Source organism: Cricetulus griseus, assembly GCF_003668045.3.
Source record: "Cricetulus griseus strain 17A/GY chromosome 1 unlocalized genomic scaffold, alternate assembly CriGri-PICRH-1.0 chr1_0, whole genome shotgun sequence".
Classification (NCBI taxonomy): Eukaryota; Metazoa; Chordata; class Mammalia; order Rodentia; family Cricetidae; genus Cricetulus; species Cricetulus griseus.
In genome coordinates this window covers 13,326,219-13,341,929 of record NW_023276806.1, presented here as the reverse complement: position 1 = coordinate 13,341,929, position 15,711 = coordinate 13,326,219, and the positions used below count along the sequence as shown (strand labels likewise).

Sequence of the window (15,711 nt, the reverse complement as noted above, 5' to 3'; positions counted from 1 at the left end):
TATAGGAGAATAATGCGTGTGTTTGAGATCATCATTGCTAAGTCCCTCCTAGAAGCACAAGGTGGAGGAGGGTTCCAGTGTGGCTTCAATGAGGAATGAAGGATGCATTTTGTAGTAAACCTCTCTTTGATCTTTTGTTTTAATATTTTGCTTAGTTTTGGTAATTTAGTGAATACGTGTGGAAAAGCTAAGAAATTAACCACTGAACAAACCCAAGTCGTCCCACGATTGAAGGGTGGTGGCTCATCTGTGGATTGTCCTCACGCAGTGTTCCCGTGTGGTTTGTACATTCCACTCGTGTTACTTCATGTTCTTAATCATTCGGTAACCTGACATCCTACAGCTCACATACCCACTTTTCTCTGGTGGGAAGACCAGCACAGAATCTAAAACCTCCTTGGCGTATGGTCTCACGATTCCAAATTCACATAAATGTACAGAATGTGGGATTTTAAGTTCTATGCTAACATGAGCTATTCTGATTCTAGAGACATCACTTTCACAGTGCAGTGAATGTGCAATGGGAATGGCTTCACAGAACTTGACCCAGAAGTCAGTCAGTCTCCCATAGCCTCAGTCTACTCACGTGTAAAATGGGTATCTTAATGCCTGCCCTTACTTCCTTCTAGAATAACTGCAAACATCACAAAATAATCCCATTTTATTGTCACTGTATAACCACAGGTTGTATCTGTCCCACTAAGATTTCAACAGAGTATGGGCTTTGCCCTTTTTTAAAAAAAGAAAAAAACTCTATAGTCTGATAAAAGTAGGTTGGTATCCATGCAATGTTGAACCAAGATGTTGATCGCATAAGAAAGTGTATAGGAAACTATGACACAGACAAAACAGCGTTGACGTAAAAGTGGCCAAATGTACCAGACCAAGTGGCCACAAATGTGCTGATTATCGAAGAATATTAAAATGGCATAAAGAAATGAAAATGTGGCCTCTCAAATGTTCCCATGGATGACATAGTGTGGCTTTGATTCATCAGCACGTCCCAAGCCAACTGTGCCCTGACGCACCAAAGGCGTGACAAGCCTCTCTGTTAGCTTTCTCAGCATTGCTCTCATGTCACAGAAGACACAGCAGAACTCAGCAGCAAGAGAAGGGAGAGGATCACTTCCGAGTCTGTGAAGCCCTGCCACCTCGCTGACCTCTGGCTAGGGTGACGGCATCATGTTCAAAGCTTCTTAAACATGAGGGGTCCTGTTCGAGGACTTGGAAAGACAGTGGTGTGAGTCCATTGTTTGTTACAGATTTCCATTGCTGTAACAAACACTTGAGATGATCAACTTGTAAAGAGAAAGGGTCCATTTGGCACCACAGCTTCCGAGATTATGGTCCAGGACCAACATGTCCATCTGGAGCCTCCTTCAGAACCCAGGCAGCGCGTCAGGGTCGACGTGTGTGCCGAACCGACTTCTCACCCCATGGCTGGGATGTGAAACAGAGAAAGAGGAAGGGACTGTGGTCCCAATGTCTCCTTCCAGGGTGCACACCCCAGAGTGGCCAGAAGACCCCCACCAAGTCCATCATCTTAAGCCCTCTACTCTCTCCCTGTAGAGCCACAGTCTGGGAACCAGAGGCCTTTGCAGAACGTTCTCAATGGAAAGTGAAGTTGCTGGCACATGACAGAGCTGAGGTGGGGTAGACATGCCAGCTACAGACAGGTCGGCCCCTCGACAGTCACGCCTTCTGGCAGTCGATCAGACAGACGCAGGTGACAGGCAGAGAGGATTTGCTGATGGAAGCAGGTGCGTATTCTGTGTGAGCACAGCACAATCGTCCCTCAAGCCTCTCGAGCACATTCATAGCGTCAAGCGTGAAGAAGTGAAACCTTCTAAACACTGTTGCTGAGAATGCCCAGCAGAAGTCAACTGTGGACAGGGTCCACTAGAAAAGATTGACTCTGAATAAAACCCAGGCCAATGCTGTGAGGCTTTATGTTTGTTTTTACTTCATGTTTAGGGAACATCAGTTAGGGATCAACCAGCAGTCAATAGGATATAGGTTTTCTTTATTCAGATACACCAGCCAAGCACAAGCCAGAGTGTGCCCAGAGGCAGCAAGGCAGGGAGGCCAGAGAGAAGGGGTCCCCACGTGTCTGCAGCCCTTTAAGAACCTTTCCTGACCTCCCCTTGACCATGCCCTGACAGGCATGGTCAAGCACACATGTAGCCAGCCCTTAGGAGGCGTGGTTACAGTGTCTCCCTACAAACATCTTTTGGGTTGGATTTCGTTTATATTCAGGCAAGAAAAAGCAGAGTTGCTGTTAAGTGATGAAAGTCTGTATTTGTGTCTTTTCTTTCCTGTTGAAATGTAGCCAGAAATGTAACCAATACATGGGTTACTTTTGAGTAAAATAATAATTCCACAGACTGTGGGTTTTGAGCTCAGTGTGCCAGGTACAAAGCTGGGTGCTTCCACTGCATGGTCCCATTTGTGACTCACATAACCCCCAGGACAGGGAAAACTATCCCCTTACAGATCAGGAAGCCAAGTCTTTGGAGATGCCATTTATTCCAGGTTGTGTCACTCCTTCATAGCAGTACTCAAATCCCTGATGAGGCCATGAGGGCTCCAGAGGATTGAAGAGACAAGGCAAGATGCTCCCAGTGTGACAGGACAGCTGAGGGAACAGAGGGGTGATGAGGAAAGAACGGGAGCCGGGCACTGAGAAAGGAGAGGAGCGCTGGAGGCTGCCTGGGTCCCTGGGAGTGGCAGTGTGCCCATAACCTACTCACGCTGTGCAGCCGTGGCTGATGTCCTTTTGTGCGGTTGCGTGATGGATGGGCAGTGTTCCCGGGCCTAGACAGGGTCTGGAGTCATGTAGGTGACAAACTGGAGGTGGGGTCATGTGAGGGATTATGCTGACTAGGTTAGCAGGAAGACACCCACACTGAACTTGAACAGCACCATTCCCTGGGTCTGGATCTGGGACTGTATAAAGGTAGGAAGTTAACAGTGCCAGCATCCTCCATGTCCTGAGGCTGTAACTTCCCCTCCATGGTGAACTGTAACCTTCAACTCTGAGCCAAAAGTAGCCCTTTCTCGCTCAAACTGCCTGCCTTTGTGGGGATGTCTCAGCACAGCAACAGAAAGGTTACTGAGTTTTGGGTTTTTTTGTTTTTTGTTTTTTGTTTTTTTTTTTTTTTTTTTGGTGGTTGGTTTTTGATGCATTGGGTCTTTTTTGTTGGCAGTTGGTTTGTTTGTTTTTAGTCAGAATCTCTCTGTGTAACCCTGGCAGGCCTAGAACTTCACAGGTATCTTAGACTGACCTCAAACATACAGTTCAATTCCCAGCACCCACAAGGCAACTCACAACTGACTGTAACTCTCATGCCAGGGGACCTGACACCTTTACACAAACATTTGTGCAGACAAAACACCAATGCCATGAACTAAAATAAATAAATTTTTAGAAAGGAAAAGAAAAGAAAAGAAACAGGCCTCATCACATAGCTTCCTGGAGGTAGAAGGAAATAAAATCTGCAGTTTTAACATGAGCGTGCCCTCATTATAGCTCTCTCTCTCTCTCTCTCTCTCTCTCTCTCTCTTTCTCTCTCTCTCTCTCTGAGTTGGCTTTGTGGGAAAGATTGCTGTTTCATTTCATGGAAACCCAGATGGAATCTGTCGCATGGTCATAAAACACAGAAACTTGTCTGAATTTAAGAAAAGCAACAGCTTTTTTGCTCATGGGTCAGATTTGCAGCCCAAGTGTCCATCACCAAGTACACACAGACCGGAATTTCACCAAGATATCAAAAGTTGTGCCTGATATTTATTGTGCAAGTTTAGTGGTCAGGGAGAGCTTAAGAAGTTGGTGGTAGCATGCCTAGAAACTACTTTAAAGATGAGCAGACCAAGAATCAGAATGCACACTAACCAAGTGACTCGTCTGTCTTGGGTAGAGCCGGGATATAAGCTAAGGTTTCTCTTATTTTCCTTTAATTTCTGATCTCGTGTGCTAGTGGGAAGAATCAATACTGTTCGTTCTGATGGCTCCGCTGAGTAATTTGGAGTTCCACTGCAGAGTTAGTGTCTGAGAAAGATGGGGGGTTGGTTACTTTATTCTTTTTTCACCTCCTAAACATAAATTAAATCAATATTAGCCATGTCTGTGTAACCAGGCAACACACAGATTTTTGAAGGTTCATGGTTGGGTCTATTGATATAAAAGTTTCCCTTTTTGTCATTACACTTAATGTCCTAATGGCCTGAATAGCTGGCTTTCACCCGGCTGTGTGTCAGGGCAGTGCTGGGCCTATTGTAGGAGACTGGGTGCTCTTCCATGGAAATCTGTGCCAGGAGAATTCAGTCCTCAGTGGACAGCCTGCAGGGCTCAGTTTTCTGTTTTGGTAGAAACCTCCCTGGGGTTAGCATCCCCAGCTTGATGTTGCACAGCCTGAACCTCTCAAAACTGTCTGCATCATATTTACATTCTCTTAAACTCTTATTCATACATTTGTCTCTGAAAGTCATACACTGCCATCCACATTTCGTTGTGAATATCATTGTCTATCCCAATAACTGGTGTTAAACAGCAAGTGAATATTTTTTAAAGGGGACTTCTCTTGCACAAAACCCAGGTTTATTACAATGTCAGTATACCTGGTTTCACTTTTAAGAAACCACAGTATTTTTTTCCTTAGGATTATCTTATCATAAATGTCCAATAGCTTTTTAACTCTACACTTGCACTCAGAGTTTTCAAAGGGAAAAAATGTCTTATTACATGATCCTGACTGATTGCTTTTGAAAATAAAACTTCAATTTTCAACAACAGAGGACCTGAAAGACAGCAGCAAGTGTTTCAGAAACCAGTGTGCAGAGAGTACCTGCCTTGTTTCTGTCCTTTAACTCGTAAGAGTTGGAGTAAAATTCCCGAGTTGAGATGTGCCGTAGTTACAGATAAGCTTTTCCAAGCAGAATCCAGGTTGCTGCCCAATTCCCAGTTACTGAAACATTGAGTTCTGGTAGAAGCAGCAGCACCAGCAATAGAAACAGGGAAACCAGGGTCCCGATTCTCATGCCCTCTCTGGTTACCCTCAGTGAATTTTCCACAGATGCTAAAGCTGCTATCAGAAGCAAACGTGTGTGTGAGCGCCCAGGTTCAGAGTCTCCCAAGTCATGGCAAATGATGTTTTGCTCCTGTTTGTACACTATGACAATTTGCCTTCCTGTTAGAAGAAGTCACTGGAGTATTTACGGTCTAAAGACCATTTTGTCCATGGAAATAATTTTTATTGTTCTGAGTCACTCTGTTGTGTGGAAATGGAGCATGAGTTCCAGGGCAAGGATGAGATGATCTGTTTGCTTTTCTTTATTCCCTCTTAAATGGTTTTGAATGCATGAATGTCAGTATTGTCCAAGTATTTCCATATTTTTATTAGTTTAGAAGCAATGCCTGTGGTGATGTCTCTTCACTGACAGTCTGAACTATGTACTCAGCATTCTGGCAGGAGTTCCTGCCCAGTGTGATGTGAGCTCTTGTTTTCCTCTTAGCTCTGCTCATGTCTCCTTAATGGATGCTTACCATTTTAAAGGTTGCAGAAACCTTAAGAAAAATTGAAATTGCTTTTGCTGAGCTACCAGAGGGATGTGAATTAAGTTGTAAGCTTCTGAGGGTACACACCTGTAATCCCAATACTCAGAGGCAGAAGTATGAGGGTCATGAGTTCAAGGCCAACCTGGGTTACCTAGTAACATCCTATCTCAAAATAGAATAATCTAAAAAAGTAGAAGTAGATTTGGCCTCCATCATAACATTCCCTGTTGCCGCCAGAGCATCTCCATGGTGGATAAACCAGGGAGTCCCTGACCTTAATTTTCCAATATTTCTTTGGTTACACAACAGCTATTGTGTTCATTAATGACCTCTGGGGAACTCAGTTTTTTAAAAACACATGAATATAAATTTTAACAACAGGGCTGATGTGGGATGCCCTTCTGTATGCTGTGAATATGTTTTATTGCCATTGGTTAATAAAGAAGCTGATTTGACCTATAGCCAGGCAGAATAGAGCTAGGCAGGAAATCCCAACAGAGATACAGAGAGAAAGAAGGTGGAGTCAGGGAGATGCCACACAGCTGCTGGAGGAGCAAGATGCTAGAGTATTACCAGTAAGCCATGGTCACATGGCAATAGATAGATGAGTATAAATGGGTTAATTTAAGTTGTAAGAGCTAGTTAATAATAAGCCTGAGCTAATAGGCCAAACAATTATAATTAGTATTAAGCCTCAGAGTAGCTATTCGGGAACTGGCAGGCGGGAGAGAAACCTCCAGCTACACAGGACAGCTTATGCTTACTGAGAAGTCTTGGGTCAATGGCATTTCAGAAAGTATTTTCAAAGCAACTAATGACTGTCTTTCCTTTAGACTAAAATGTCGAGTTACTGGTCATCACTGTTCCTTCAATTACTACTCTCAGTGTGTGTGATTTTGACCATCGTGCTTAGGCTTAAAAATTAGTTATTGTACTTTCTCACAAGGGTAAGAGAACTGGGTGGGCCTCCTGCCTTCTTGACTTACCAGCATTCTAACTGGTCAGTCTCTAACAGAGCCCTAACTAGTTTACCCTCTTAGGCAAGAAGAGACTAGAGATCTAGTCAGCCTTACACTAGAAGGAAACTGATGAGATTTTGTTTTGTTTTTGAGGCACTGTATCATTCTGTAGACCAGGCTGACCTTGAACTCACAGCAGTATTCCCAAGTTAGCGTCTGAAGTTCCAGGACTGCAGGCATGAGTCACCACCCCCAACTCTAAACAAGTGCTTTCTAGCAAATAATTTCTCTTCTTAGAAATGGCTATGACTGATCCTGCTCTCTGCTTTTTATCTATACAATATACATTATTTTATCCACAAGAATGAGTGTGAGTGTGTGTGTGTGTGTGTGTGTGTGTGTGTGTGTGTGTGTGTGTGTGCTCGCACGTGTGCATCCGGGAATGTGATTTGGTGCTCAGGTCTGGAGAGTTGGTTTTTTACTTTAGGAAGTGGTTGGTATTAATGTGAATTGTCTTATTTTCAACAGGTTGACATGATGAAAGAGGCTTTGGAGAAACTTCAGCTCAACATAGTAGAGATGAAAGATGAGAACGCAACCTTAGATGGTGGCGATGTCCTGTTCACAGGTATACTACACTGATTTCCTATCTAATACCTGGCTCAAACTTGCTTGTTTCACTAAAATGTTTCTTAGTCATCAAATTAATGAATACTAAGTGCAGCGGTCTACAAAAGTTCACAAAAATCACAGTGAAGAAGAAAGAATGGCCTTCCATTTGGAGATAGTCAGTGTAATGTTCACGTACATTTCAGGCTTCCTTGCCGAGCAGGTCCTTTTTACCGGAACATTCATGAGCGTAACTGATTATCCTTCATAAGGACATTTTGATATGTATCATGTTTTCTATAATTGAGTTTATTTGTTGTGTAGTATTTCCATTGTGTAACCATACACCGGGTTTGTACTTAAAAGACTCTTAATTCAAAATTAACATCATTTACAAATAATCTCTTTCCAGATGGCAAGATGAATTCAAATACATTTCTATGCAAATTGATTTGGCTGCGTGCCAGCATGACTCAGTGAACTATAAATGTTAGCATTATTGTTGATCTAAGCAGAGTCCATGTAAGATGGCTACTCAAGAAATAATAACTATAGCATTTAACCTTTCCACGTCTTTACGATGCTGGATTATTAAGTAAAGTCTCCATCCTCAGATGCAACCTGGTTATACTGAAGAGCAAGATAGTTACTAGAATTTTCATTTCTAGTGCCATCTTGTTTGCCCCTAAATGTCAAAGAATTTCACTACCGTGGTCCGAATACAGAGAGCGGTCCTGCAAGCAGCCTCGAATGACCCACTGAAGACCAGGCTTCCTGGGAGTGAGTCTGAGAGTCTCACCCGTGAATCCCACATATGTCCAGCCCCTTTGTTGTTTAGAAGACATCTCATGTTACTAACATTTAGATTTAATAAATGTCCCTAGAGAAGGGAGAATGGGAAGAGGAAGCAACTTTGTGTGACATTCTAGTGTTTTCTTGCTTGGTGTCCTATGCCCATGACTGGAGCCATTGTATTGCCAGTCTCCAAGAGGTGCCGTGCAAACCATGGCTTTTGTGAATAGCATCTGGTGAAGCTGTGCTGTGTTCCAGCCGGTGTGGCCTGACACAGGCCAGGGCCTGCCTCTGGAGTCTGCCTTGAGCCCTCAGAACACAGAATGAGGGAATGGACCATACTTTATTAGCTCTGGTTGTGCCCAAGCCAACTCAGCTATTCTCTGACTCTTTCCAGTGAGATTCCCCCCTTAGATGGTCTTCGCACCTCTTGAGGGTAGCATCTTCCTTCTTTTACAGACCTGAGCAGCAGCCTGCTTCCTCTTAGAAAATGGCCTTCTGTAGAGCACTAGATGTGTAAGCCACACCTCCTTGCTGTGCTGTGCAGAGCTGATCCAGTCAACTCATGCGAGTCACACCTGACCATCCCCGCGGTGGGGCCATGCCACACATTGGGCATCTCTTCCTTTGGTCAAAGTTCTTTCCAAAGCATGTCATCTTCGCTTCATTGAGCATAGAGCCTTGCCCTTGATATGGTCTGAGCCTTTCTTTTCATGCTCAGTAAGTTCACATCTTAGGAGTTATTTTACTCAAACTGAGATAAGGGACTGGGAGGCAACTTAATGAATGAACCACTTGCCACTCAAGGGGCTGGACCTGAGGTCTAATCCCCATAACCCACAAAAAAAGACAGAAACAGCACCACACATGGTCCCAGTGTGTCTACGGTAAGATGAGAGGTGGAGGTGGGAGAATCCCCAGAAGCTTGGGGCCTGGCCACCCTGGCTTGCACCATGGTCAACAAGAGACCCCACCTTATGCAGGGTGGTTAGTTTAAGGACCAACACCCAAAATTGTCCTCTGATCTCCACACTTTCACCCCCGTGTTTCTTCCAGTCCACCCTCCATCTCTCCTTTGATAAAACATAAAATTTACAATCTTCCCATTGTTAAGTGTGCAATTCATGAACCATCCCCAATATATGCAAGTTGACCCCTCAGCTTTTCAGTCAGGCAGAGCTAGGTAACTAGCAGATTCTGTAGCACTTTCTGTGTGCTCTCTGCTCCCTTCTTTCCATGAGTCAACGCTTCATTAATAATTTATCAGGAAATGGACAGAAGGAGAGCTACTTTCCAATTCCACTTCCTGCTGGGAAATCTGTCAGTCACGAAAGCAGCTACTGGGGAAAAATTGTTTCCATCCCATTTCCCTTGAATAGATAACATCAATTTACCCCTTTATTTATTTATTTATTTTGTGAAATATAGATTCCACATAACAGAGTTATAAATGTATATTGCTGTTTAAAGACCAATAATAAAGTAGGCACTTGCATGCCCACCCCTGGATTATAAAACAGGATCCTGCCAGGACCACAGACACCCCATGTGGTCCCTCATCCCACCTCGGGGGCCTTCGCTTTACTGTCTGTAGATCATTCCCCGATCTTTCTTTGGAGTTTGCCTCGGAATATGTATTTCCACATTATATGATATTTAATATTGCTTTTCTTGTAAGTTCCTATTGCTGCAGTGTTCACGATGTGAATTCTCGTGTGATTTTTCTACTTTTGACCTAAGTTGACAGGTGTTAAATGTAATAGTTTTCTATGTTGAGCATTATTCTGTGGAAAGATATATACCACCAAATAATGGCGTGTAGTGTGGTGCTTCTTGGATTTTGTCCGTTGTTACCATCAACACTCCTGCGTTTCCTGGGCTCATGGATAAGAACTCTTCTGGAAGGCAACACTTGAATCCTGCCAGGCTTCTTGGATAAACTCTTTCCTGATTCAGTGAGATGGTTGTATGATCCTCCTTTTTCATCTCAGCTTTCTCATACTTGGTCAGTCTTGCATATCGGGGATAAAATCAACCCATCATTACTCACTGTTTCATACAGTTTGCTAATTTAGTTTGCTAATATAGTTCAAGCTTTCTTTCTTGTTTTCCTCATCTGGTTTTGGTAAAACTGTTCTATTACTCCCAAAATATTGTGTGGGGATGCTTCATATTTTTCTGTTCTTCGCAATCAGTGCGATTTATATTGCATATCCTTCACCTTGATAGGACAAGTGCATAAACAGCGCCTGGCATTTTATTAGTGGGGAAATTTTAACCTGATTCAGTTAATTTAATGATTATATAACTATTTAGGTTTTCCTGAGTCCGTATTGGTGAGCCCCATTTTCTGATTTTATCTCCTTTATCTCAATTATCAAAATGTTGGTTATGAAATTATTCTTAATGACTCTTCAGACTCCGTAGCCATCATAACTAGAACCTCTTCTCACTTGCCATGCGTGTGCCTGCCTCCCCCCCTCAGTCTCCTCTGCCTCCAGAAGCCTGCCAATTTTACTCATCTTTTCAAAGGACTAAATATTGGTTTTGTGAACCCTTTCTCTTGTGTTTCTGTTATCTCTCTTGTTTCTTTCTTTTAAATTTCTTTATGCTCTATTCTTTTTTCCCTACATAAATGAATTTTATCAATTTTGAAATGTACACTTCTCTAATGTATAGATTTCTCAACTACTACTTTAATTAAAACTTTTTTCTTTCTTTCCTTCTTTCTTTCTCTCTTTCTTTCTTTCCTTGTCTGTTTTCTGTTTTTGTTTGTTTGCTTAAGGCAAGATCTCACGTAGCCCAGGCTAGGTTCAAAGTCATTATATAGTTGATGGTAAGCTTGAATTCCCAGTCTTCCGGCCTCCACCTCCCTACTACTAGAATTCCAGACTTGCTTGACCACACCCAGTGAGAACTTCTGTTTGATATGAGTATTTCCAATACCATTTAATTCTAAATGTTTCCCTAAGTTTCTGTTAGGATTCAATCATTGACTCAATAATAGATTTATTTTTAGTGTGGTCTGGAGACTCCCAGGTGCTCTCCTGAAGTTGTACACAGGAAAGCCGTTTAGCTGATATTTCCTTTAGAAATTATATTTCAAGCAAATCAAGTTTTTTCTTCTTAGAATTCTAAGTGTAAATGCAGATCTCTGATAAGTGTATCTGTGCCCAGACTTCAGTGGAGATGGAAACCAGTGTGTGGAAACTTAGTGGGAAAACGTAGTGTAGGAATTAGGCCATTGTCGAGGAACCCACTTGGTCATTCTAGCCCCACCTCACTGAAGTATTTGTAGCCATTGGTCACATGCCTTTTGTGAAGTAAGAAGTGATGGATATATGGACCTCTCTGGGAAAAGAGAAAATGTAACTAACAGTCTCGTGGAAACGTCAATTTACTGACAATACAAAGGGTACAGGAAAAATATGAATGCTAAATGGTGTTAGGAAGCCCTCAGCCAAGTCTGATCATAGGATTGTTGAGTTAAGGAAAGGTCTGGTTTCCTTAAATGTGAATGAGGTGGAAAAGAAAGGAAATTTGATTATTTATTTTATCTTTTTACATTTTGTAGTTTTTTTTCCCATAGTATCCTTTCCCTCCCCAATAGTCCTTCCAGATTTACTTAATTGTCTGTATGTGTGCCTGTGTACCATGTACACGCCTGGTGCCCGTGGAGACCAGAAGAGGACGTGGGATTCCCTGGAACCATATCATTGAGTGTGGCATCCCTGCCTTGTCTAGAAAACACTGCTTCCAACAGACATCCTATTCCTCTGACCCTTAACAGTCTTTGAGCCCACCTGAGGCATTCCCTGAGCCATAGGTATAGGAGTTGTTGTATATTCAAAGCCATTTTAAGGGTACAACAAAGAAGCAGTGAGTCCCCTCGTGTATCTGGGCAGCCACCACCAGACATTGTGGGACATTTTTTCATCTTTCCAAGCTGAAACTCCATCCCCATTTAGAAACCACTACCCATTGACTCGTTCTCCCAGCTCCTAGAAACTGGCATGCTAATTTCTGTCTCTGAGTTTGAAAGGCTTATTTAAGGGCAGTCATTTAATCAGTTTTTTGGAAGGGGAATAGGAGTAACTCTCCCAATGGAGAAGAGAACTTTGTGATACTTTGTAAGGGTGTTATTAAAGATGAAGAGAGCTCTGGCCTCAGGGCCCCTTACTCATTATGTTCCATCACATCTTTTATAGGCAGAGAATTTTTTGTGGGCCTTTCCAAAAGGACAAATCAACGAGGTGCAGAAATCTTGGCTGATACTTTTAAGGTAGGTGAAAAATGTTTGTGCCTGGCTCAAAATAATTGCTTAATAAATATTCATAGCCCCATTGAATCACTATGTCATACATAATTGTGTTTATATTTCACCAGCTTTAAAAAATTATTCTTAGTATTTATACATTTGCTAGATGTTTTAAAGTCTATTAAATTCAAATTTCTCAGCAATTAGAATCCATTGAGCTCTCTGAGGAACAAGCTAGTGTGTTCACCTTCTGGCTTTTTCAAAGGCACAATTATACAAACACTAGCACGTGGTCCTGACAAAATCATTTTAAATAATTAAAGCCTGGAGACCCAGATATGCCTGATACAAAATGTGATTTTCAGATTAGAATGTGGGCTGTCCTCTACTAGGTGCTTACTGTGTACTAGAAACTGCAAAGTATTGCACATGCCTTCCCTCAAGGTCCCTTTATAGCTTGTGGGAGGATGCTTAGTAAGGGATACAAACTCACACACGTATACACACACACATGAACACACATGCACACACCTCTCCCCTCGGAATCCATGTTCCCTATGGGAATGTGAAGCTCTAACTGACCCACAGTGTCCACAAGGGATTCAAACAACCCTCCCAAAGGTAGACTGCTCCACAGGCGAAGGAGCTAACAAAGCTGGTGACACAGTCAAATTCTGGAAGGAAACTGTTTTTGTCTTACAAGCAGTCTTCATTTAACTGGCAATACCAATACCTGTGAGTCAGCCCTGCCATCCCTACCCTGACCCCCTCTGGGGGGGGAGTGCAGGGCGGGGGCAGGCCGAGTCTGGCAACCTTCAAAAGAGCAAGCATGGTTCTTTGTTTCTGGCAGTTTCTAATCTGTCTTGGAAATTGCTCTGCAATAACAACCCCCTCGTCTTTCTGTCTCTGCGTAGGACTACGCCGTCTCCACAGTCCCTGTGGCTGATACTCTGCATCTGAAGAGTTTCTGCAGCATGGCCGGGCCCAACCTGATTGCAATAGGGTCCAGTGAGCCTGCGCAGAAGGCCCTCAAGGTAAACACAAAACGTGCTTCTAGGTGCAGCGGCTGTGCCTGGCCACAGGCTAGACACCAGACAGGGTGTCAAGGACTGAATGGACTGGCACCTGAGACACCCCTGATGTGCACTGTCTGCTCTGGTGCTCACTAGGAGCCGAGAACCTCCAAGTGTGGAAAGGGCTCTCAGTAGTAAGCCATTCTTTATCATACATCAGGCTTCTCAACATGACCAGGTTTCTGAATGAGAAACACCAAATCCACGGTTTACCCCCTGGGGGTAGAAGGGTATGCCAGTAGCCAGGGATCTTTGCAGTGCTTTCTCCCTATAGTAGGGGAGTTGGTACATTAAGGGCTTGCTGCAATATTCTTATCCTTTTGTAGTACCTATACTACTGCATAATAACCTTCTAGAAAGTTCTGACTCTGAAGAACCTAGAAATCTTGCCTTCTCCACTTTTATTTCCAATGGTAAACTTTAGCACAGGAAATGTCCTCAATTCCTAGATGAAGCTGGGAAAGCCCTGGAATACTGTGACTTTCTGAGTCACGGAGCTAGATCTAGAGCGGATGATGAGGGCTTTCCATTGTTGCCATGTTTCCCCCTTGATAACACTTCTCTAGTCTGTAGGTTCACCCTGGGAGACAATCTGCAGGCTCTGGAAGGGTGTGGAGGCTTACTCTCCTTTGAGTTCCTTCCTGTCTGGCCCTTTATGGACTCTGAATATGGTCCTGGTGAGAGGTAAGGTGGCATTGTCTCCTCTGAGCTGGTAAACTAGATGGAGTGCTTTGCTGAGGCCACAAGACTAGTCCTAACTGGTCTGGAAGAGCAACTCCTTCCTCTGAAGTGGCCCTTCATGCAACATGCATGACTCTTCCATGAACCAAAACCCAGAGACTCCTCAAGCAAAGAGAGCGAGTGTGACCTGTGAGCCCCTGTATATGCTGTGAATTGCTTTGCTCTTTTGTGTCTCCCTCAGCTAAGCCAGGCACAGCCTCACTGGGAAGCAACAATTGTCTTGAGGACTTTCCCCTCTGTGGTGTTTGCAGCTCATTCAGTCTTTTTCTGTAACTGTCTGTGACAGCATTCGAATCTAGGGCTTTTAACAGCTGCTGTTAAATTATCTGCTGGATTTGATTACATTAGCATGGCTTTCTCTGGTTTCCTCTAGAGCTTGCCTTTTGTTTAGCTTCATCTGGAAAACTATGACAGCTTTCTGTGTACAGGAAAGATAAAGTCTCAAAAGAAAGCATTTGATGAATGGTGCCATCCAGGGGACCAGGGAAGATGGTATTTCTCCTTGGGGAGTAACTGTGGTATCTGTCCATGACAGCTGAATTGGTCTGCACGTGTTTGGAATCGATTGTAAGGGAAAGGAAACTTAAGCTGGCTTAAACCAAAGTAGAATTTAAAAAAACAAAACAAAACAAAACAAAAAAGCCCTTATGCCATTCTGAGAAGACTAGTCCTGAATTCCAACAGCATGCTGACCACTGTCTCAGCAGGTGCTGACTCTGTCTGGAGAAACTGACACAACAAAGTGAGAGATATTATGATACGGCTAGTTGTATGAAAAGATTCTAATTGCTACTCAAAGGTCAAAGTAAAGCACAGAGCGCCCTAATAGCTAATCAGAGAAAACCCTTTGGAAAAAAGGAACTAGAAGTATGTAAAAAAACAAAAAAACAAAAAAACAAAATCGCATTTGTCGGGGGTGGGGTTCTGTGAGAGAGTACTCCAGGTGGGGACATAGCATATTCTGAAACTGAACCAAGTGAGGTCATGAGATGTGAGCCGCTTGCCGCACGCCTCTGGCTGGAGTAGGTGGGATCTACAGATGTTGTAATTTAAAGATGAGGGCGAGAGAGTTGTTATGTGATGAGTCTTGGGTACATCTCTGAGTAGAAAGATCATTCCTTCAGAGGTGCTGGGCCAGGACTCCTTTCCCGTCATCCCCATTGCAGCCAGAAAAGAGGAGCACGGGTAAGCTAGCAAACTCCATCAACCAAAAAGAGGAGCACAGGTAAGCTAGCAAAATCCATCAACCAAAAAGAGGAGCACAGGTAAGCTAGCAAAATCCATCAACCAAAAAGTGGTTCACATCCCAGTCCCCATTGTGTGTCTTGGTGTGTGTCCCATATTCCTTCATCCTTCCCTTCCCATTGACAAGTTCTGTAAGATGGTACCTCTTAGAACATTCTAGAGAGACTTCATAGGCCTTCCTGCTGAGCTCATCTGAGTATGAACAATGATGGCTGTTCTCCACCTGAAAGCTTCTGTGGCAGAAGCTATAAAAAGCCCCTGCAAGCTTCGAGGGCACTCTTTGGAGATCATTTTTCCTTTGGCATATGTGCTGCCTAAACCATGGGCCTATGGAGCAGGCGAATGCCCGCCCGTCGTCTTCCTAACATCAAAACAATATCCTTTCCCTTTGTAGGAGAGCATGGCAAACTAACTCAGCAGGAGAATAACGAGCTTCCCCACAGGGCATGGTCTCAGGTCAGAAGGAGGTGGTCAGTGACA

General features: G+C 43.4%; 1 protein-coding gene across 1 annotated transcript in view; it reads left to right on the top strand.

Moving 5' to 3' along the window:
• The window catches only part of Ddah1 (dimethylarginine dimethylaminohydrolase 1), a 129,891-nt gene that overhangs the window by 87,377 nt on the left and 26,803 nt on the right, over window positions 1-15,711 (top strand). The window contains exons 2-4 of the mRNA XM_027395907.2: window positions 7,042-7,141; window positions 12,123-12,196; window positions 13,087-13,206. Of these exons, the coding sequence (XP_027251708.1) occupies window positions 7,042-7,141; window positions 12,123-12,196; window positions 13,087-13,206 (294 nt within the window). The remainder of the gene's footprint in view (window positions 1-7,041; window positions 7,142-12,122; window positions 12,197-13,086; window positions 13,207-15,711) is intronic.